General features: G+C 42.4%; 1 protein-coding gene across 1 annotated transcript in view; it reads right to left on the reverse strand.

Moving 5' to 3' along the window:
- Nucleotides 1-10,127: 10,127 nt before the first annotated feature.
- LOC115174604 (transmembrane protein 121) overlaps nucleotides 10,128-21,855 on the reverse strand; it is a 65,162-nt gene continuing 53,434 nt past the window's right edge. The window contains exon 2 of the mRNA XM_029733299.1: nucleotides 10,128-13,026. Within this exon, the coding sequence (XP_029589159.1) occupies nucleotides 11,298-12,263 (966 nt within the window). The 5' untranslated portion in view covers nucleotides 12,264-13,026 and the 3' untranslated portion in view covers nucleotides 10,128-11,297. The remainder of the gene's footprint in view (nucleotides 13,027-21,855) is intronic.

A 21,855-nucleotide genomic window follows, 5' to 3' on the forward strand; every position in this document is an offset into this window, starting at 1 on the left:
ATAATCATTCATCTTGTGTTAATAAACAAATGTACTTACAGACATTGTGTCTTACAAAGCTTATAAAGAAGGATTGTAACTACTCTGTCAGACTTGCACATCTTTCAAATTGCTTCACTTCTGGAACTGCTTCCTGTCACATGACACAAACAGGTAAATTCTGCACTGCTGCACTTGAACTACCACTAGGGGGTGCTAAAACAGGTCCAGAACAGTAGGCATAAGCTACGGACAACAAACACAATTCCATTTTATTGATTGCAATTTGAATGCACCGAAATACCATGACGAGATCCTGAGGCTTATTGTCGTGCCATTCATCTGCCACCATCACCTCATGTTCTTCCATGGCCTGCATACTCATCAGATATGTCAAATCATGAGGCAAGTAAAAAACAGTAGCCTACATTGTCCCTCTTTTCAACGCTTCAATATTTTTTAAACTAAATTAACCTGATTGAAAAGTGCTGGAGCAAATGCCAGTTGGGTCATTCCGACAATAGAGTGACTTTTCTGTCCACAGGAAATACAACTTTTATTATTCAAAATGTTTCTTCATTATTTTACAGTTAAATAGTTAAATTCTCTCTCATCAATAACACAACATCATGATTATTGTATTGACCATATTTTATTTAAAATGTTCACTTTCAACCCTGTCCATTTACGAAAACAACCCCTTCCTACAATGACACCACATTCAGGAAGTGTCATAATTTCTTTGGTGGGAAAACAATGGTGCCAAGCTAAATAAATATATACCCTCAGTATTATCAAAATGTTCCATGTTGTTAGTCTGTATGTCCCACTCATAAATAAAACATATGTACAATGCATTTGGAAAGTATTCAGACCCCTTGACTTTTTCCACATTTTGATACTGTAATAAAGACACTGACAGTCGAAAAGCAGGTGATACATTTAATAAAACAACAAACATGGAACGAGACAACATAGCAGTGGCGTCTTCACATAAACACAGAAGCAATTCTGACTGGGGAAAGAACCTAACAGAGTACCAGATATAGGGTAGGTAATAACTGATGTAATGGAGTCCAGGTGTGCCTCATGATGAAGTGCAGGTGCGCATAATGATAGATGCCAGGACCGGTGGTTAGTATACCAGCGACGTCGACCTCCGGAGGAGAGGAGCGGGAGTAGATGTGACAGTTACATTACAGAATCAGGATGCACTAGCTCAGTTTCGAGTCTCATAGCAAAGGGTCTGAATACTTATGTAAATAAGTGGTATTGTGTGTAGATTGATGAGGAAATGCATTAATTGAATTGATTTTAGAATTAGGCTGTAACATAACAAAATGTGGAAAAAGGGAAGGGGTCTGAATACTTTCAGAATGCACTGTGTATAAGATTTTTTTAAATTATAGAGAAAATTAAAATGAACCAAATGTCCTCTCTTCTCTCTCAACCATTATCTTGTGCTCTGATGAGCCTCTTCTTCTTAATGCCCCTAACAAGCGTTCCATTCAGACTGCTTTACCTCATGAATATATCACTCATGAAATAATGGCCTATACAGGTTTTGGCCTACATATCTAGCTAGTAGTCCAACTGCCATTTTAGAGTTCTGGAGGAAAAACTATGTTCTTCCAGCCATCTGTGGCAGTATTTTGGGGCATTTTGTTTCGTGTTTGTTCCCTGGTATTTTTGACTCATTCCCACTGTTTCTGCAAATTGATCTGCTCACAGTGATGGATGGATAGTGGGTGGTAGGTAGGCATACTGGGCTGATGTTGAGAGAAACTACACTCAAAGTAGCAAGTTCAAAAAACAAACATTTGTAATAACACATATAAAATAACACATACAGAATCATGTAGTAACCGAAAAAGTGTCAAACAAATTGAATCAAAATATATTTGATACTTGAGATTAAATAGTACCCACAAAACACCAGTCTCAACGTCCACAGTGTAGAGGCGACTCTGGGATGCTAGCCTTCTAGGCAGAGTTGCAAAGAAAAAGCCATATATCAGACTGGCCAATAAAATGAAAAGATTAAGATAGGCAAAAGAACACAGACACTGGACAGAGGACACTGGACTCTGCCTAGAAGGACAGCATCCCGGAGTCGCCTCTTCACTGTTGACGTTGACACTGGTGTTTTTCAGGGACGATTTAATGAAGCTCCCAGTTGAGGAATTGTCAGGTGTCTGTTTCTAAAACTAGACACTCTAATGTACTTGTCCTCTTGCTCAGTTGTGCACCGGGGCCTCCCACTCCTCTTTCTATTTTGGTTAGAGCCAATGAGCGCTGTTCTGTGAAGGGAGTAGTATACAGCAGTGTACGAGATCTTCAGTTTCTTGGCAATTTCTCGCATGGAATAGCCTTAATTTCTCAGTACAAGAATAGACTGACGAGTTTCAGAAGAAAGTTCTTTAGAACACAAGCATTTCGCTACAATCGCAATAACATCTGCTAAACATGTGTATGTGACCAATAAAATTTGATTCGATTTTGTGAAGCATTTATTTGGGCTGCAATTTCTGAGGCTGGTAACTCTAATGAATGTATCCTCTGCAGCAGAGGTAACTCTGGGTCTTCCATTCCAGTGGTGGTCCTCATGAGAGCCAGTTTCATCATAGCACTTGGTTTTTGCGACTGCACTTGAAAAAACTTTCGAAGTTCTTGAAATGTTCCATATTGACTGACCTTCATGTCTTAAAGTAATGATGGACTGTCATTTCTCTTTGCTTATTTGAGCTGTTCTTGCCATAATATGGGCTATCTTCTGTATATCACCCCTACCTTGTCACAACACAACTGATTGACTGAAATAATTAAGGAGGAAAAATATTCCACAAATTAACTTTTAACAAGGCACCTGAAGCTGGTTGAGAGAATGCCAAGAGTGTGCAAAACTGTCATCAAGCCAAAGGCTGGCTACTTTGAAGAATCTCAAAATCAGAAATATATTTTGATTTGTTTAACACTTTTTTGGTTACTACGTGATTCCATATGTGTTATTTCATAGTTTTGATGTCTTCAATATTATTCTACAATGTAGAAAATAGTAAAAAAAGTAAAGGAAAACCCTAGAAAGAGTAGGTGTTCTAAAACTTTTGACCTGTAGTGTATAGAAAACCTAGTCAGAGAGTAGAATAAAGGAATGGATACCTCCAGGTATCTGTTTCACAACATACAGTATATTGTTTTTTGCAGAGGATATGGTTTGAAACTTTCCTCAATCCTGTTTTTTTTGTATTAGATATAAGTTTTGTTTTATATAAATCTTTACATTAATACAAATTAATCCGTAACAGATTGTAAATTCCGTTCCATACTTTACTAAACTGATCAATGCACACCATATAGCCCAGGGGCCTTAGAAATGCCTTCCTAAGAACTCTAAATATGTCTTTTCTAAACCTCCACCCCAAACCTTGTTGTTGTAGTATTGTTGTTTTGCGTACAGTATATTGCATATTTAACGCTGTATTATATGAACTGTTTTGATAGTTTAGGATTTTACTATTTGATAATTGTATGATTGTAAATTGGTTTATAATTCAGTCTATGACCGTGAGAAACCAATGAAACCTAATACTACTACCTGTCCCAGACCTGCTGTTTTCAACTCTCTAGAAACAGCAGGAGCGGTAGAGATACTCTGAATGATTGGCTATGAAAAGCCAACTGACATTTACTCCTGAGGTGCTGACCTGTTGCACCCTCGACAACCACTGTGATTATTATTATTTGACCCTGCTGGTCATCTATGAACATTTGAACATCTTGGCCATGTTCTGTTATAATCTCCACCTGCCACAGTCAGAAGAGGACTGGCCACCCCTCATAGCCTGGTTCCTCTCTAGGTTTCTTCCTAGTTTCTGGCCTTTCTAGGGAGTTTTTCCTAGCCACCGTGCTTCTACACCTGCATTGCTTGCTGTTTGGGGTTTTAGGCTGGGTTTCTGTACAGCACTTTGTGACATCAGCTGATGTAAGAAGGGCTTTATAAATATATTTGATACTACTTCAACTACTAATATAAATGTCAACCCCAATAATTATTTTACAGAGCAGACTTTGAACTATACATTTTTTCTTTGATGTTCAAATAAGGACAGAAGGGTACATTTTCTCTCAGGGACTTAACCGTTCTTCCAATATCTCACTCAGTATTCTGAACAGTGCTCTTTCTGGCACCTTCAAGGTCTCTGGACTACCTCCAAACATTCCTAAGTGTCTCTGGGTCTGAATACTGTTCCATTTAAAATTCCAATTTGACCTTCATGCGCCTTCTAAAACTGTCTGGGAACCTTGCATTTAGATTACATTAAAAAGCAATAGCAAAAAAGTTGAGGTCAGTGATTGTGGCACCCATTTTGAAAAGCAGATTTATTAAAGATAGATTAACAGAGACACATACCATATTAATTCTTATTTGTGTTTATGACATTCCAATTTAGGCATTTAGATCCCACATGCAGGGAGAAATTACCATGACACTGAATTAATAGGCTAATAGATCATACTGCAGTGTGACTCTCCGAGTTCGATTGTATTAGGGCACGTAACAGAAAACGTTTTTAAACTGTCCTGCAACAGAAAACGTGTTCCATGGTTCCTTGAGATGTATATAGGCTTTGGGCTTCGCCCAGGTCACTTCTTAGCCACACCTATAATACAGATGAATAATACAGATTCTTCTGGAAACCAATCTGGAAGCCATCACTACCTGTCCGTTCAGTTTGAAGAACGTTTTGGGGATAAGTGTCGTTCAGTTCAAACCTTTACGCAACTTTGCAAATTTTCATCAATTTTCTTGAACAGACTGAGGTACGTTTGCGCCGTCTGGTGTGACGGGGTTTGGCTTAAAGCAATGATTAACGTATTCAAAGGGAATGCTGAAAGCTTTCTCCAACCCACAACCTGGGTCTTCCTTTCCTGTGGCGGTCCTCATGAGAGCCAGTTTCATCATAGTGCTTGATGGTTTCTAGATTGACTGACCTTCATGTCTTAAAGTAATGATGGACTGTTGTTTCTCTTTGCTTATTTGAGCTGTTCTTGCCATGATATGGACTTGGTCTTTTACCAAATAGGGCTATATTCTGTATACCTCCTACCTTGTCACAACCCAACTGATTGGCTCAAATGCATTGAGGAAAGAAATTCCACAAATTAACTTAACAAGCCACACCTGTTAATTGAAATGCATTCCAGGTGGTTGAGAGAATCCCAAGAGTGTGCAAAGCTGTCAAGGCAAAGGGTGGCTACTTTGAAGAATCTCAAATATTGTAACGTAGACGCTGGGAGTTGAGAAGCAGGTGGTAAGTTAAATACAACAAAGAACATGGAACGCCACTACATAGGAGTAGCGTCTTGAAGTGAAATAATACTGCCTGGGGAATGAACCTAAGGGTGTGCCAGATAAAGGGAAGGTAATGGAGTCCAGGTGTGCCTCACAATGATGCGCAAGTGCGCGTAATAATTGATGACAGGTGTGTGTAGTGGTTGCCAGGACTGGTGGTTAGTAAACCGGCAACGTCGAATGCCGGATGGGAGGAGTAGACGTGACAGTAGCCCCCCCCCCTCCGACACACAGCTCCAGCTGCAGGACGGACCCGGCCAGAGGGATGGCCCCGAGGACGAGGAGCGGGTCGGTCCGGGTGGCGAAGATAGAAATCATTGATGATGTTGGGATCCAGAATGTCCTCCACCGGAACTCAATAGCGCTCCTCTGGGCCGTGCCCCTCCAAGTCCACCAGGTACTGAAGCCAACCCCCACAACGTTGGGAGTCCAGTACGGATTTGACCACATAGGCGGACTTCCCTCAATGTCCAGGGGGGGCGGAGGGGTGTCGTGGGGGACAGCATCAGCCAGAGGACCAGAAACCACCGGCCTGAGTAGGGAGACATGAGAAGAAGTTGCGATGCGTAGTCACTGGGAAGCTGTAACCTATACGTCATGGTGGTGAACCCGTCAGAGGAGGGGAGATCAGTGACAAAGTCAATGGATAGATGAGACCAGGGACGCTGAGGCACGGGAAGGAGTTTCCTTGCTGGAGCGTGCCGGGGGGATTTGGTTTGAGCACATACGGAACAGGAGTTGACGTAGCGAATAACGTCCTGCGCCAAGGTAGACCACCAATACTACTCAGAGATAGATTGAGGAGTACGAGAAATACCTGGTTGTACAGGGACAACAGCCGTGTGCCCAGGTCAGCAGCTGATCCCTTATCCCTTTGGGAACGTAGATGCGCTCATGAGGACAGGTAGTGAGTGTGGGCTCCCTCTCCAGACCCTGGCGAATGTCCACATCCCAGACCACAGGGGCAACGACTTGAGAGGAAGAGATTGTGGGTGCATTCAGGACAGGATCCTCGCCCGAATCGTAGAGAGGGGCCAGTGCATTGACTGTGGTGGTCAGCGTGAAGTCAAATCTTGTAAAGACAAGTTGCAAAATACATTTAAACATACATGTATTCAATTATTGCACCCACACTGCTCACGTGCGCCAACGAGCATCTGCGTTGCCAAGTGCTTAAATAGAAGTCAGTTCTAGAATGAGAGATAACTAGAAAGGATTCGGTTGACCATTTTATGTGTGGAATAATTGTCGGAGTAGAGGACCTTGTGCATTTCAGGTAAAATAACAAGTCAACGTTTATTTCCCATTTGAATTAGCAAGCAACAGCAAGCTAGCTAAATAGGACAAATTAGCTAGCAACTGCAAGCTAGCTAGCTAAATTGCCATACATGTTTAATGCTTTTTGACCTGTCCCCAAATTAATATAATTGGTTCAGAGTTTGTTTTGATATTTCAACCTGCGTGTCGTGATCACGTTTGGTGTGGGGGGACAAAATCTATTTGCGCACGATGGTGCACGCCGGTTTGGGTACGGTGTTAGCCACCATTACACACTGTAACAACATTTCTAGTCCATACCAGTCATTTACAATTCAACCAAAAGTGGTGGTAAAATGCCCCCCATGTATTTCTCACGGGGCTAATTGTAACAGGCTGCAGGGTTAATTATTACACGGTCTTCAATGGCAAAAATTAGAGGTAATTGAAATCTTCTCTGATTTGAATCTGATATAAAAATATTTTCATGTTATCTTTTAGGCATGTAATATTGCCCTAAAACAGAGTAATCAAAAATATACTTTTAGAATTCAAAAGTATGAATATGACTTGAATATGAATATACTTTTTCTAGGGTATTATCTTAGTTGTATTGGCAAACTTGATGTAAAGATGTGACAGTTTATTTCATTATGTGAATGTGTCTAAATACCATTGCATTTTAGGTTAAGGGTTCATTGTAACAAATGTTACAAATGTTACAAGGCAGGCAGGCAGTCGAAATCATGAATCAGTTGGCATCCTTTTTATGGATATATACAAAGAAATGGAAAAAAAGGTAAAATTGAAACAAAGTACAGCTAGTTTTCAGTCTTTCCAGCTTCAGTTTGAAGTTGGCTAGCTCCTCTGAACAACTGTTTCCTGACGAGAGAGCACATTTTATATGCCAGGAGAAATCGCTACTTATTAGCTCATTGTTACGGATGTATCCAAATGTCACTAGAAAACATCTTAAACAAATGCAGCTACTTTGCTGTTATTCTGTCTGCACTGTTTGACGTAACTGTAAGTTAGCCGTAGTTGGCTAGCTAGCAAGCAAGGGATAAGAATTTTGCCAGCCAGTATGGCAATGGAACATTTAGAACGAACGACTGATACAGAAAGATAAGAATGAAATGGGCATGGTCCAATTATCTGAACAACCAAGTTTAGCTTTCTTAATGAACCAGAAAATCTATAGTTATTTCTGGCTGTCTGTTGATGTTAGCTGGCTAAGTCATTGAACCTGCTTTGTAGTACACTCCTGTGTTTTTATTTTTATTTGTAAGTATTGTACAGTCGCTGGCTAGTATCTCCACTTGCAAATAAAAGCCTCACTCTGGGCAAGAAAATATGCTCTACATTGTTGCCACCGCACTAAAACCTCCACTGCTAGGGTGCCCTCTGTTGCAGTTGAAGAAATATATACATTTTAGTCTATTTTTCCATGTTTTGAAAATATGTTTTGATGCATTTCATCCATAGCCACTTGTTAGGAACATTTGTCACATCATTCATTTAAAAGTGTTGTGTTTCTGTGAAACCCAGAGGCTGAGAAATTGGCGCTTGAGCTAATCTGACATACCGACCTAGAGAAAGGAACTAATCTTGAGTCATGAACTCCAGCAGTTTCTGCAAGGTTAAACGGAATGTCTGGGCAGAGTTCTAGTAGTGTGCTTTGCATTTTGAGTGAAAATTAATGAAGACAAAAGCCAAGCGGGCACATGGAATTATTTCATTTGGATGGATATGACAGAAAGATATGCAGATATTTGATCTGAAAGGTGGGTGAAATGTTTCTTTCAGTATACATTTCTTTAGTGTTAAAGTTATGTGTTGTGTCGCTCACGGGGATTTGAGCAATTTTTGATTGGTTTAGGCTACAGAGAAAGGCATTGAAAATGAGAAATGGCTTCTGACTAGGCCTACAGGAAAAGGTGTGTCGTGTTGGGTGAGGTGGTAAAGTCTTGATGTATTTTGAAAACTTTTCGGTGACAGTGTTGTTTATTTCCCTTGTGCGTGTGTTATTACCCTGGTCAAAATATGTGTGCACTATAAAAAGAACAAGGCGTCATTTGGAATAACCCTCCCTTTCTCTCAATTTGTTGATGAGGTCTCCAGTGGCAAAAGTGTGAATGACATGTACCCACCAGAGGCAGAGCTCCAGTACCTGTATTTCCATATAGATGGGGCTCCTTCTCACACAGTGGGAAGTGGTATTGGGCTCAAGGCAGCTAGCGTGGCTGGCTAAGTGATTCAAGGGTTTGGGGCGTAGTAGAGCAGAGGATAGACCAGCCGCATGGAGATTGGAGAAACAGCCCAGTCAGCAAGGTTGGTCAACACCTACAACACCCGCACTACAGTAGCTCACCTGAGTCCCCTTATCTCCTCTATGCATGCCGTCCTGAATTAATGTTGTCGAAATTGAATATTTCACAAAGTTATGGATGCAAAATAAATCACAGGTAGGTAGAGATAGAAAGTGCTTTCAAAAACCTTATTACGTATGGCGGGAACACAATTAATTTCCTGATGCACAGGCTCTGGTTGATTTGTGAATGAGTCTCGCCCTGCAAGAGTTCTCGCTAAGGTGAGCTCTTGCTGAGGCGGCTACAGGTAATTTATTCCTATTTCCAAGTTTGCCATTTACTTTCTCTCCCCTCTGACAAGATTTATTCAAACAATAGTGGCAATCTGTGGTGGTGTTAACGTGGTGTTGTGTGTTATTGGAACAACTGTGCCCTGAGCTGGAGACACACTGAGAGCAAGGCTTAGATGTAACAAACCCATATTTATACCTTCTAGTAAGCTGAATGATCTTCACAACAGTATTTCTGGCATGTATCCTCTTTAATCTTAAAGCAACACTGTAAATTTGAAAGGGCACTGCTCATTTTCAAAGAATGGAAAAAGAGAATTGTCATTCTTCCATTTGCTGTCGTCAGGTGCCGCCTTTCTTTTCTTTCTGTAGGTTAAAGGGTACTGTCACTGAGTTCCAGTCAGTTATTGTTGATGGGGTCAAAGGGCCCTGAGGATTCTCCATTGTGTCTTGGAGTGCTGTTACCTGTAGTTGACCTGTGCATGGATCATTCCGGTTACATAATAGTACATTGTTCACATGGCTGAACTCTCTCTGTAATGCCAGGGTTGGCCCATGTAACAATCTTTCCATGGCAACGTCAGAGTTCACATAGCGTTTGAAGTGAGATTTGACAGGGGCCATGGAAGAGTTCAGACAATAGGAGAAAAGATAGAATACAACATGAGGGGGGTTAGAAAAATATGAAAGTGCTATTTGGAAAAAGTGCATTCAGTGGAGTTGTCAATTATTTTACATTTTTTTGACATCGGTTTTCTTTAGAAAAACTGAAAAGAGAATGAATTCATTTTCTTGTAGACAAAAGTACATTTTGGATCCTTTTTAACCTGGCTTTTTCAAGGTTAAATTCCTCTTCTGTATAATGCGGAGTACTACAACACGTCCTCGGTTATGTAGCCTCCAAGTCAGAGATTGTGGTTTAAGAGAAAGACAAATCTCTCACATTCTTTGGATACTTTTATTAAAACATTACCTGCCTCCAACGTAACGTTTTTGTAAAGAATGTACATAATAATAATATTAATCATATGAATAATACTTTAACACTCACTTCATCAGTTAAGTAGAAATAGTTTGCAGTTTTCAGGTTGGATTGTACATTTATATTTTAACGTTGGTCAACGAGGCCATGTCTGCGCTTCTCTGCATTCTTTGACTTCAAGGCTGTACAGTAAGGGAAATCAACATGATCTTTTTCCCCTCTGTTTCTCTGACATGAACACATCTCTTCTCCCCTTTGCTGTTTCTTTCACACCCACATTTTTTAAGCCACACGCTTACAGTACATCAAAATACAGTTTCACACGAATCCAGCCCATCCGCCCACACGCACACACACACACAGAGAGTTGGCTGCCTTGAGTGGAGTGTATAGTGCTGAGCTCTGGTGCTTTTTATCAGACATTTGGTCATAAAACATCACACTGACAGAGGCAGCAGGCTCCTTTCTCAGCAGAACTAAGCAGAGGCTAAATTTCACTCTTCTATTGCCACCCATCCCCCCCACCACGGCTCAAACAAACCTTCTTATTAACCCTTTCTCCTTCATTTTCTCTCCATCATCTCTTTCTCCACTTCAACTGGAGTGCTTCTTCGGAGCGAGTGGTGTACCTCCGTTTCTAAAGGACCACAAAGAATAAAAGCCACGCAATGGACGGTCAAAAAGGGGCATTTGAAAAAAATCCCATATATATATTCAGGGAGGAACACGTTTTCCAATTTACTGTTACACAACATACGTACATCACTGAGCTGCAGAATATGGAGATTGTCCGATATTATTAATAAAGTTTTAAAACGGTTAATTTAAAAACACAATTCGATACACAATTCAATAAAAACCATGTCAGTTCCTTCTTGTCAGAATCAAGAAAGTGAATCTTTCTCCTTCTCCAACAGACAGTCTAGGCTATAAATATCCCTCTAGTTGTTATATCCACAGTTGTTCACAGTTGTATGACAGGAAGAACAATACAATCCTGTCTTGAAAACCATTTCTCTCTTAACACCAACCTCTCCACGGCTGGATAGATAGAACAAGTCCAACCAGAACTTAGGGTTTTGGTTAGTCACTGATCACAACGGTGGAGTGGCTCATGTGTCTGGCGGTCATGTGTCTATGTCGCGAGCTGGCGAGGGTTCGTGGGGCAGGTTGGTGGAGTTGGGCAGGGTCTGCGAGTGCGATGTGTGGCGCGCATGTCCGTGGCACACCGAGTTCTGCTGCAGCTCCAACGCCATGGTGTTCTGCGGTTGAGGGAACTCCTTCACTTGACGCCGGTACTCCAGGAACGTGGACGCCTTCGTAGCGATCGCCACCACGTTCTTGCCCACGAAGATGGTGGAGACTCTACTGTCCTGGAACAGGACCATGTTAACCCCACGGATCAGGATGGTGACCACGTTTATGGTGACTAGGCTGAGGATGGGATAGAGCATCATCTTCTGGGGCGACACGTGCTCCCCTTGCATGGAGATCTCACTGAGCGAGACGCAGGGCAGGATGAGGAGGAGGATGTAGCAGTAGAAAAACATCAGCCCCTCGGCCCAGATGGGCAGTCCGGTCCGCTGAGGCTCCCACAGGTTGGCCTGGATGTCCAGAAGATCCAGAAGATCTAGAGCCACCCAGAAGAGCCTCCCCCGCATGTCCTCCTTCTTCCTGAAGGTCTTCACGTACTCCATGTTGTCCAGAGCCACTAGAACCAAGTAAAGCCCTGGGACGCACACGGACAGTAACAGAGTCAAGGCTTTCCGGGCCACAGTCTCCAGAGACTTCCTATCCGCCTTGCAGTTCTGGAAGACGAAGTAGAGCTTGATCTCCAGCACAAAGATGTAGAGGAACCAGAGGATCATGGCATATCCGCGGCGGGCCGTGCGCACCTCGGCGCCCACCCACACGGCCACGTAGCGCAGCACGATGAGGAAGCAGATGTCCCCGACCAGCACAATGATGCACACGCCGATCTTCCTGGGCCCCTGGTTCTGCTCTACCAGGTAGGCGTCCATGAAGGCCATGCTGGTCATGATGACGATGGTGGTCAGGCACACGTGGCGTTTGTCCGGAGGTGGCAACACCATGGCGAGGACCGGACCCGACCGCCTTCTGGCTCTCACCTCCAGTTCACGGTTTCCGAGTTTAGAAAAAGAACAGGTTCCTGTGGGAACACCAGTGAGTCATACAGTTAATCTATTGAGAGTCAGTCCAGTGAGTAAAAACAGTGAAATTGTGTGTGTGGGGGGGGGTCAGTCTTTGCAGGGCTGCTGGTAGGTCATTTCTCAGGCCATGCGAAAACAGGAACATCATCTCATCACTCAGCGCAGTTCCATTGATCCCCCTCTGCTAGTAAAGCAGGCGCCATACTGAGGTGCTATATGGCTGACGGTCCATGACTGATACTGGGATGCTAATCCACACACTGAGCGGGTGTGGAAGATACACAGAGGGGTGTGTGAGGGGCATGTATAGGACACAGAGTGCAATGTGAGGTTCTATGGGGTAGAGAAAAGCAGTGTGTTTGTGCAGTCCCTCAGTGCGTGTGGAGGCTGAGAGAGATTCTGTTATTCAGTGTGTGGCGGAATCACCCTGTGGGGCAGCACTGGTGAAGGTGGTGCAGTGTGTGTGGCTCTGTCCAGTGGTGCAGTGTATGTGAATGTGAAAGCGAAAGAGGATTCTGCAGTGGCCAGATCCCCAGTAGCCATAAATCACAGAGACAAGGGAGGGGGGGTCAGCGGCCCGTTGGGCCCCGCGTCCAACACCAGCTTCCCCGGAGGGAGGCTCTCACACTGGGCCAGAGACACAACATCCTCTCGCCCCTCTGCCACGTGCCGGCCTCGCCACTGCCTGGGGGAGAGAGAGTGAAAGGTAGAGAGGGGGATGGGGAAAGGGAAAGGGAGAAAGAAAGAGAACTGTCAGTGCAACTGGGCTATATAATGCAGCGCTCATTGCCAAAGATAGCAGGCTGTCCACAAGCTAGAAGCCTGGAAGTGTGTCAGTATGGTTAAGATGTGGTCTTGTTTGTTACAGTGTTGGAAGGGAGGAAGATGCTGCACCACTCAGGACCATTTTAGACCGTCTGTCATCGCTATCTCACTGTGTAATAGGGAGTGCCTGAAGACTTGGTCCATGTTAAAATAACTTAGAATGGCAGGTAGGGGAGACTGGGAGAAATTGTAACAGGGGGCAAGTGTAACACAAGCTAGAGCGATAAAACTCACACGGTACATACCCATTTAGGTTCTCTCTCGTCTAGCATAATTTTCATCACTATATGTTGGCCAAACATTGACATGAATGACATGTGTCAATATTGTTGTCTCTTGCTAGGCATATGAGGTTTTGTCATGGCTGTTGGGTTGGGGGCAATTGTAAAATGACCCTGAGCCAAGCAGCCAAATGATGATGATGATAAGTCATTTGAACTTTAGGATTGTATGAATTATACAGTGCCTTCGGAAAGTATTCAGACCCCTTGACTTTTTCCACATTTTGTTATGTTACAGCCTTATTCTAAAATTTATGAAAGACCTTATTTATGTACGTATTCAAACCCTTTGCCATGAGACTCGAAAATGAGCTCAGATGCATCCTGTTTCCATTGATCATCCTTGAGATGTTTCTACAACTTGATTGGAGTCCACCTGTGGTAAATTCAATTGATTGGACATGATTTGGAAAGGCACACACCTGTCTATATAAGGTCCAACAGTTGACAGTGCATGTCAGAGCAAAAACCAAGCCATGAGGTCGAAGGAATTGTCCGTAGAGCTCTGATACAGGATTGTGTTGAGGCACACATCTGGGGAAGGGTACGAAAAAATATCTGCAGTATTGAAGGTCCCCAAGAACACAGTGGCCTCCATCATTCTTAAATGAAAAAGTTTGAAACTACCAAGAGTCTTAGAGCAGGCCGCCCGTCAAAAAAAAGGGGGAGAAGGGCCTTGCTCAGGGAGCAAGGAGTTCCTCTGTGGAGATGGGAGAACATTCCAGTGAAAGGCACATGACAGCCCGCTTGGAGTTTGGCAAAAGGCACCTAAAGACTCTCAGACCATGAGAAACAAGATTCTCTGGTCTGATGAAACCAAGATGTGACGCTTGGCATTCAGGCCAAAGAGTTCAGTCTGGAGGAAACCTGGCACCATCCCTACGGTAAAGCATGGTGGTGGCAGCATCATGCTGTGGGGATGTTTTTGAGCGGCAGGGACCGTGATACTAGTCAGGATAGATGCAAAGATGAATGGAGCAAAGTACATAGAGATCCTTGATGAAAATCTGCTCCAGAGAGCTCAGGACCTCAGACTGGGGTGAATGTACACCTTCCAACAGGACAACAACCCTAAGCACACAGCCAAGTCAACGCAGGAGTGGCTTTAGGACAAGTCTCTGAATGTCCCTGAGTGGCCCAGCCAGAGCCCGATCGAACCACTCTGGAGAGACCTGAAAATAGCTGTGCCACAACGCTCCCCATCTAACCTGACAGAGCTTGAGAGGATCTGCAGAGAAGAATAGGAGAACTCCCCAAATACAGGTGTGCCAAGCTTGTAGCGTCATACCCAAGAAGACTCAAGGATGTAATCGCTGCCAAAGGTGCTTCAACAAAGTACTGAGTAAAGGGTCTGAATACTTAGGTAAATGTAATATTTCAGTTAGCTTTGTCATTATGGAATATTGTGTGTAGATTGAGGAGAAAAAAACAATTTATAAAATTTTAAAATAAGGCTAACATATGTGGAAAAAGTCAAGGGGTCTGAATACTTTCTGAAGGCACTGTATTATACAAATAATAACTTTAAATAGCCTTGGGGTCCTGTAGAGGGACAAAGAAGTTGTAAACACATATAATCTGGGCGCCATCAGAGAATTCAGATGTTTTGAGAGGAACTGACTGACCATGCAAAATAATGGGTGTTACTATAATTATTGGTTTCGTACAAAGACATACTCATATTTCTTTCAAAATCATTACATACGTCTATGATAATAGACAATTCATATTTTTTTTAGTTGCTACATTTGACCCCAGCTACTGCAGCTACCCCTAGCACCGGGGCAAATGTAGCAGACTTCCGGACTTTTCTGATTCAAATCAATACTGTGAGCTGACCGTCTTATGTATAGACATATACATGGTATGAACGATTAGGAGACAGATGTAAGTTTCTTTATATATATATAAAAAAGTTACTAGACTAGTTCAAGTGGTCTCTGAGCAAAAGAGTAAAATACAAACTGTCACAATTGCCCTCAGTCTCCCCTATCATATTGTGATAAAAGATGATAGCTCGTAATACAATAACTTCATAACTGTTTGGACCTTTGGCCCATTTACCCCTAGATCATTCACAGGATCTGCATTAATCCCAAGTGATCAGAAGTGGGTACACACTATCATAGAATAGACTTCTCAATACACACTTTCACAAGTTAAATAGACAGGATATGTCTATCTATGTCCAATATGCCTCCATAGACAGGAGAAAACGTATTTTCTCAATAAAAACAGAATTCTCAATGCCAGTCAATAAAGTTAGAACATTCAGCCATCCTGCAGTGTTACTTGTTATATCAATAATGTATCAAGCTTTCCCTCTGACTCTGTTGAATGATGTTTGAAGGTGCGTGTGGTTTGACCTGCTTAGTATTCATATTGACGTGCACGTTGAGCGCTATGACAGGTGAGGTCACAGGTGCACTCGTCAACCGTCTGCTCCGACATTTACTGCACTTTGTAAAAAAAGAATTACGCTGGGCGCTAAACATTACCAGCATGCGCCAGCCACTCGATCTCGCTCGCTTTATCCATAAATGACACACCAGCATATAAATGTTAGAAGGGAGAAGAAACGGAATGGGTTAATTGAGCAGAAATGTCTTCAATTTTAATTGGAGCGTCAGTCGTCACACTGTTACGTTCGACAGTCGTGACAGGTATACAAAATCGAGCACACAGCCATGCAATCTCCAGAGACAAGCATTGGCAGTAGAATGGCCTTACTGAAGAGCTCAGTGACTTTCAACGTGGCACCATCATAAGATGCCACCTTTTCCAACAAGTCAGTTCGTCAAATTTCTGCCCTGCTAGAGCTGTCCCGGTCAACTGTAAGTGCTGTTATTGTGAAGTGAAAACGTCTAGGAGCAACAACGGCTCAGCCGCAAAGTGGTAGGCCACACAATCTTACAGAATGGGACGACCGAATGCTGAAGCACGTAGCACGTAAAAATCATCTGTCCTCAGTTGCAACACTCACTACCGAGTTCCAATCTGCCCCTGGAAGCAACATCAGCACAATAACTGTTCGTTGGGAGCTTCATGAAATGGGTTTCCATGGCCGAGCAGCTGCACACAAGCTTAAGATCATCATGCGCAATGCCAAGCGTCGGCTGGAGGGGTGTAAAGCACGCTGCCATTGGACTCTGGAGCAGTGAAAACACGTTCTCTGGAGTGATGAATCACGCTTCACCATCTTGAAGTCCGAAGGATGAATCTGGGTTTGGCGAAAGCCAGGAGAATGCTACCTGCCCGAACGCATAGTGTCAACTGCAAAGTTTGGTGGAGGAATAATAGTCTGGGGCAGTTTTTCATGGTTCGGGCTAGGCCCCTTAATTCCAGTGAAGGGAAATCTTAACGCTACAGTATACAATAAACATTCTAGACGATTCTGCCCTTTCCTGTTTCAGCATGACAATGCCCCCACACACAAAGCGAGGTCCATAGAGAAATGGTTTGAGTTCAGTGTGGAAGAACTTGACTGGCTTGCACAGAGCACTGACCTCAACCCCATTGAACACCTTTGGAATGAATTGGAACGATGACTGCGATCCAGGCCTAATCGCCCAACATCAGTCCCGGAACCTCAGTAATGTTCTTGTGCCTGAATGGAATTAAGTCCCTGCAGCAATGTTCTAACATCTAGTGGAAAGCCTTCCCAGAAGAGTGGAGGCTGTTATAGCAGCAAAGGGGGGACCAACTCCATATTAATGATATGAGATGCTCGACGAGCAGGTGTCCATATACTTTTTGTCATGTATTGTATGTAGCGTTTCAATTTCATGTACAATGCAGCATTCAAAATATACCTGACCTACTCTTTAACAAAGTTGTTCAACATTGAAATGATTTGGTCAAGAAAATGAATAGAAGTGCATATGCTGTACATATCCTACATTACTCATCCAATAACATTCCCTCTTTGTTTAACACTGCAAGACAGAATATCTCAGCGCTATATGTTGAGACTCAGAGCTGCGTTGGACACAAACGTAGATTGCCACTTGTGAGAGGAAGCTTCAAGCAAAGACCATCTGGTGATACAGACAGTACTGTAGTTTCACTTCTGTTTAGGAGAAACACAAGGCCACGCTGCTATGTGCTTTTGAAAATCCAAATGTGTTAATGCTGGAGGGATGTTCATCAAGCAGTATTAACCAACATTGATCTACAAATCATTAGGGACACATTCAGTCAGACAAATGTGTGCTTCCTGAAGCTGACTGCATGCATTGCCATAAAAGGATAAAGCGAACATTTTAAATGAGACATTGCCCTTAAAAGAAATGGAATTATGAAACTATGAAAATAATTTTGTTACTGTATGTACCTGGCCAATAATATGTTAACACACTGTATTGTGATGATAATTGCCTGTTGAATAGTAGGCCTTCAAGGCTGAAGCTATAGGTGTGGTTGGAGGTGTGACCAACTCACAGGTGCCATCTTGAATTGGGCTGCAAGCCCAATGTTTGGGTGGTCAGTAGTTACCACAGCCACAAAGTCAAAATTGGCTATATAGTAAAAATGTATGAAAACAAAAATGTGCTTTTTGTTTGTGTCGTAATGTTTGTGCTTTTTGTTTGTGTCTTAATTTAAGGTTAGGGTAAGGCATACAGTTAGCAGTGGTAAGGGTTAGGTTTAAATCCATATTTTAAGAAGAGAAAATGTATAAATAGGCTGTGGTTACAAGTAACGACTAATTCTTTGAGGAGAGCCTTGTCACAATGCCTCAATTGTCTAGGCAACGCCAAGCACATTCACATAGAAAACCACCCAACTAAAGGTCCCTTCTCTGTCACGAATGTTGAATACAGGTATTTGAACTTACTCTGCCGATTGTCCGTGGTGTTGGTTCTTCAGCTGGTCGAAATTGTAGACAAAATATCCTCAGGAAAGTATTATTAAACTGACTTTGTGTGTGTGGCAATCAAAATGTTTGCTCATGACCGAAGTACATGCACGCGATGCATGCATACTAACAGGCGGTTACATGGTGTTGCACCTGAGCCAACTGGCACGCTAAAAACTTTGAGCAGATGAAGGACCAACTGGTAGAGGTAGTTCAAATATAATTTTATTAAACATTCTGGCTTGTAAGGAAAATGTCCTCTATTTTGCAGTGCTTTGTTTCAGACTGTATACCAAGAATTGGTATCAAAGTCTGCTTTATTTGGGCAAATGAGAGTCTAGCATTGTTTGCTAAAAATAGTGATTTTAGGCCACTTTTCTCACATATTCCAGACTGCTTTAGTGGAAAATAGACAGAGCTATCCATTTCCGTTAGACCTATTGGATTTCTGTTATATAATTGACTTTCTATCTTTGTTTTTATATGGTTTTTAATTGGACCGAAGACCCAAAGACTCAACCAGATGTTCAGGTAGGGCCAAGGTTTTCATTTACATCTTCGGACAGTTGGCTCTGACAGGACTACTCATTTGTTGAACCCCTGTGATGTTCCTATCGATAGACTGATATTGCAAAGGCCAAGTTCCCTAACGTTTCATTTCTGACAAGTTTGTGGTTTATGAAAGTAACTTTGCCTTGTGTCGAGCCCTATTTCTTGTTAGTTATTTTTGTTTCGAAGAAATCGATAGATACACATGGTAAGAAAATGAAAGGAATGTGGTAGGTTTTGGACAACACAGTGGATAGAAGAAGACTTGTAAGGGCACTGTGCACCTCGTTTGTAATCCTATCGAGTGTTTGAATATTTAAAACCTATTATGTAGAACAGGGCCAAAGTGAGAGATTAAATTCATAAAATGTTGATTAATTGACTGATTAGCTGAAGCCTGTGTGTCATTCTCATGCTATAAGGGACAGTGCACCCACATATATATCACATAATCATTTAACTGACATTAATTATAAACTTCGTCAGAGATTTGTTTTCCTAATGAACGGATTAGCGTCTATATGCCTGTGATAACAAGAGCCCGGTTAATTGGACGGTTTGAACCTCTTCAGGAATGAAATGGGGAGAACCGTGAGATGTCATCAATGTTTCAGTGCTACGTAGTGAAGCGAGAACAGAAAATGGTGATACATTTTGGCAGTAATGGATGATTGTTAATCTGCTCTGTCACATTGGCTGCTAAATCGCCTTAGTCTGCAGAAACGTGGAGTGAGGCGTGTGTGGCAGCGCTTTGCATATCAATTCTATTAGCACATCCGTAATGTGTAGCTCATCCACTGTAGATCCATCTTGGGGTTTAGAATAGAGTACAATGATCCATTGTGTGGATTGGCAGCCATATTGGGTGTATTATGTCAAATGTTTGATGAAAAATGCTTGATGAATCACTTTAGGAATTGATATGCAATCAATCACAGTGCCTTCAGAAAGGATTCACACCCCTTGACTTTTTCCACATTTTGTTGTGTTACAGCCAGAATTTATTTTTTTTGTCAGTGATTTACACACAATATCCTATAATGTCAAAGTGGAATTATGTTTTTTGAAATTTTTACAAATTAATTAAAAATGAAAAGCTTAAATATCTTGACTCAAGTATTCAACCCCTTTGTTATGGCAAACCTAAATAAGATCAGGAGTAAACATGTGCTTAACAAGTCACATAATAAGTTGCATGTACTCACTCTGTGTGCAATAATAGTGTTTAACATTATTTTTAAATGGCTACCTCATCTCTGTACCCCATACATATGTAAGGTCCCTCAGTCGAGCAGTGAATTTCAAACAGATTCAACCACAAAGACAAGGGAGGTTTTCCTTATGCCTTCCAAAGAAGGTAGAAGGTACCCTTTGGTAGATGGGTAAAAAAGATATCCCTTTGAGCATGCTGAAGTTATTAATTATATGTTGGATGGTGTATCAATATGCCCAGTTACTACAAAGATACAGGTATCCTTCCTAACTCAGTTGCCGGAGATCAATGGCTGTGATAGGAGAACGCTGAGGATGGATCAACAACATTGTAGTTACTCCACAATACTAACATAATTGACGGAGTGAAAAGAAGGAAGCCTGTACAGAATGAACATATTCCAAAACATGCACACTGTTTGCAACAAGGCATTAAAGAAATACTGCAAAAAATGTGGAAAAGCAATAAACTTTTTGTGCTGAATACAAAGTGTTATGTTAGGGGGCAAATCCAATACAACATATTACTTGGTACCACTCTCCATATTTTCAAGCATAGTGGTGGCTGCATCATATGATGGGTATGCTTGTAATCGTTAAGGACTCCTAGAGGAGAACCTGGTTCATTCTGATTTCCAAATTACCGAGAAAGACATAGCTGTAAACACTGCCAAAGTTTCTTCCACAAAGTTAAACAATTTTGCAATACATTTTTTTAAATATTGTTTATTTTAATACATTTTTTTACCCCTTTTTCTCCCCAATTTCATGGTATCCAATTGGTAGTTACAGTTCTGTCCCATCACTGCAATTCCCATACGGACTCGGGAGAGGAGAAGGTCGAAAGCCGCCCATCCTCCGAAACACAACCCAGCCAAGCCGCACTGCTTCTTGACACAACGCCCGCTTAACCTGGAACCCAGCTTCACCAATGTGTTGGAGGAAATGTACACCTGGCAACCGTGTCTGCGAGAATTGTGCCCGGCCCGCCACAGGAGTCGCTAGTGCGCGATTGGCAGGAGCATCCCTGCTGGCCAAACCCTCCCCTAACCCGGACGACGCTCGGGCAATTATGCGCCGCCCCATTGGTCTCCCGGTCGCGGCCAGCTAAGACAGAGCTTGGACTCAAACCAGGATCTCTAGTGGCACAGCTAGCACTGCGATGCAGTGCCTTAGACCACTGCAGCACTTGGGAGGCCCTTCTACAAAGTATTGACTTCGGGGTGTAAACTCTATATTTCATTTTCAATGAATGTGCAAAAAATGGGGAATTATATGTTGATGGGTGAGAAACAACAATGCAATCCATCTTGAATTCAGGATGTAACACAACAAAATGTGGAATAAGTCAACGGGTATGAATACTTTCTGAGGGCACTGTATCTCTATGCTTATCACATCATCTCTCAGAATGCTTTGTTCTTCATGCAACAACAATACTATGGAACACTATCTATTTTACCCATTCTATTTACACTGAAGAAAACATTCCTAATATTGAGTTGCACCTCCCCCTTTTGCCCTAAAAATAGCCTCAATTAATTGGGCATGGACTTAACAAGGTGTCGAAAGCCTTCGACAGCGATGCTGGCCCATGTTGACGCCAATGCTTTCCACAGTTGTGTTAAGTTGCCTGGATGTCCTTTGGGTGGTGGACTATTCTTGATACACACAGGAAACTGTTGAGTGTGAAAAATCCAGCAGAGTTGCAGTTCTTGACACATTCAAACCGGCACGCCTGGCACCTAGTACTATACCTTGTTCAAAGTCACCTAAATCTTTTGTCTTAGCA

This window comes from Salmo trutta, chromosome 35, assembly GCF_901001165.1.
Source record: "Salmo trutta chromosome 35, fSalTru1.1, whole genome shotgun sequence".
Classification (NCBI taxonomy): Eukaryota; Metazoa; Chordata; class Actinopteri; order Salmoniformes; family Salmonidae; genus Salmo; species Salmo trutta.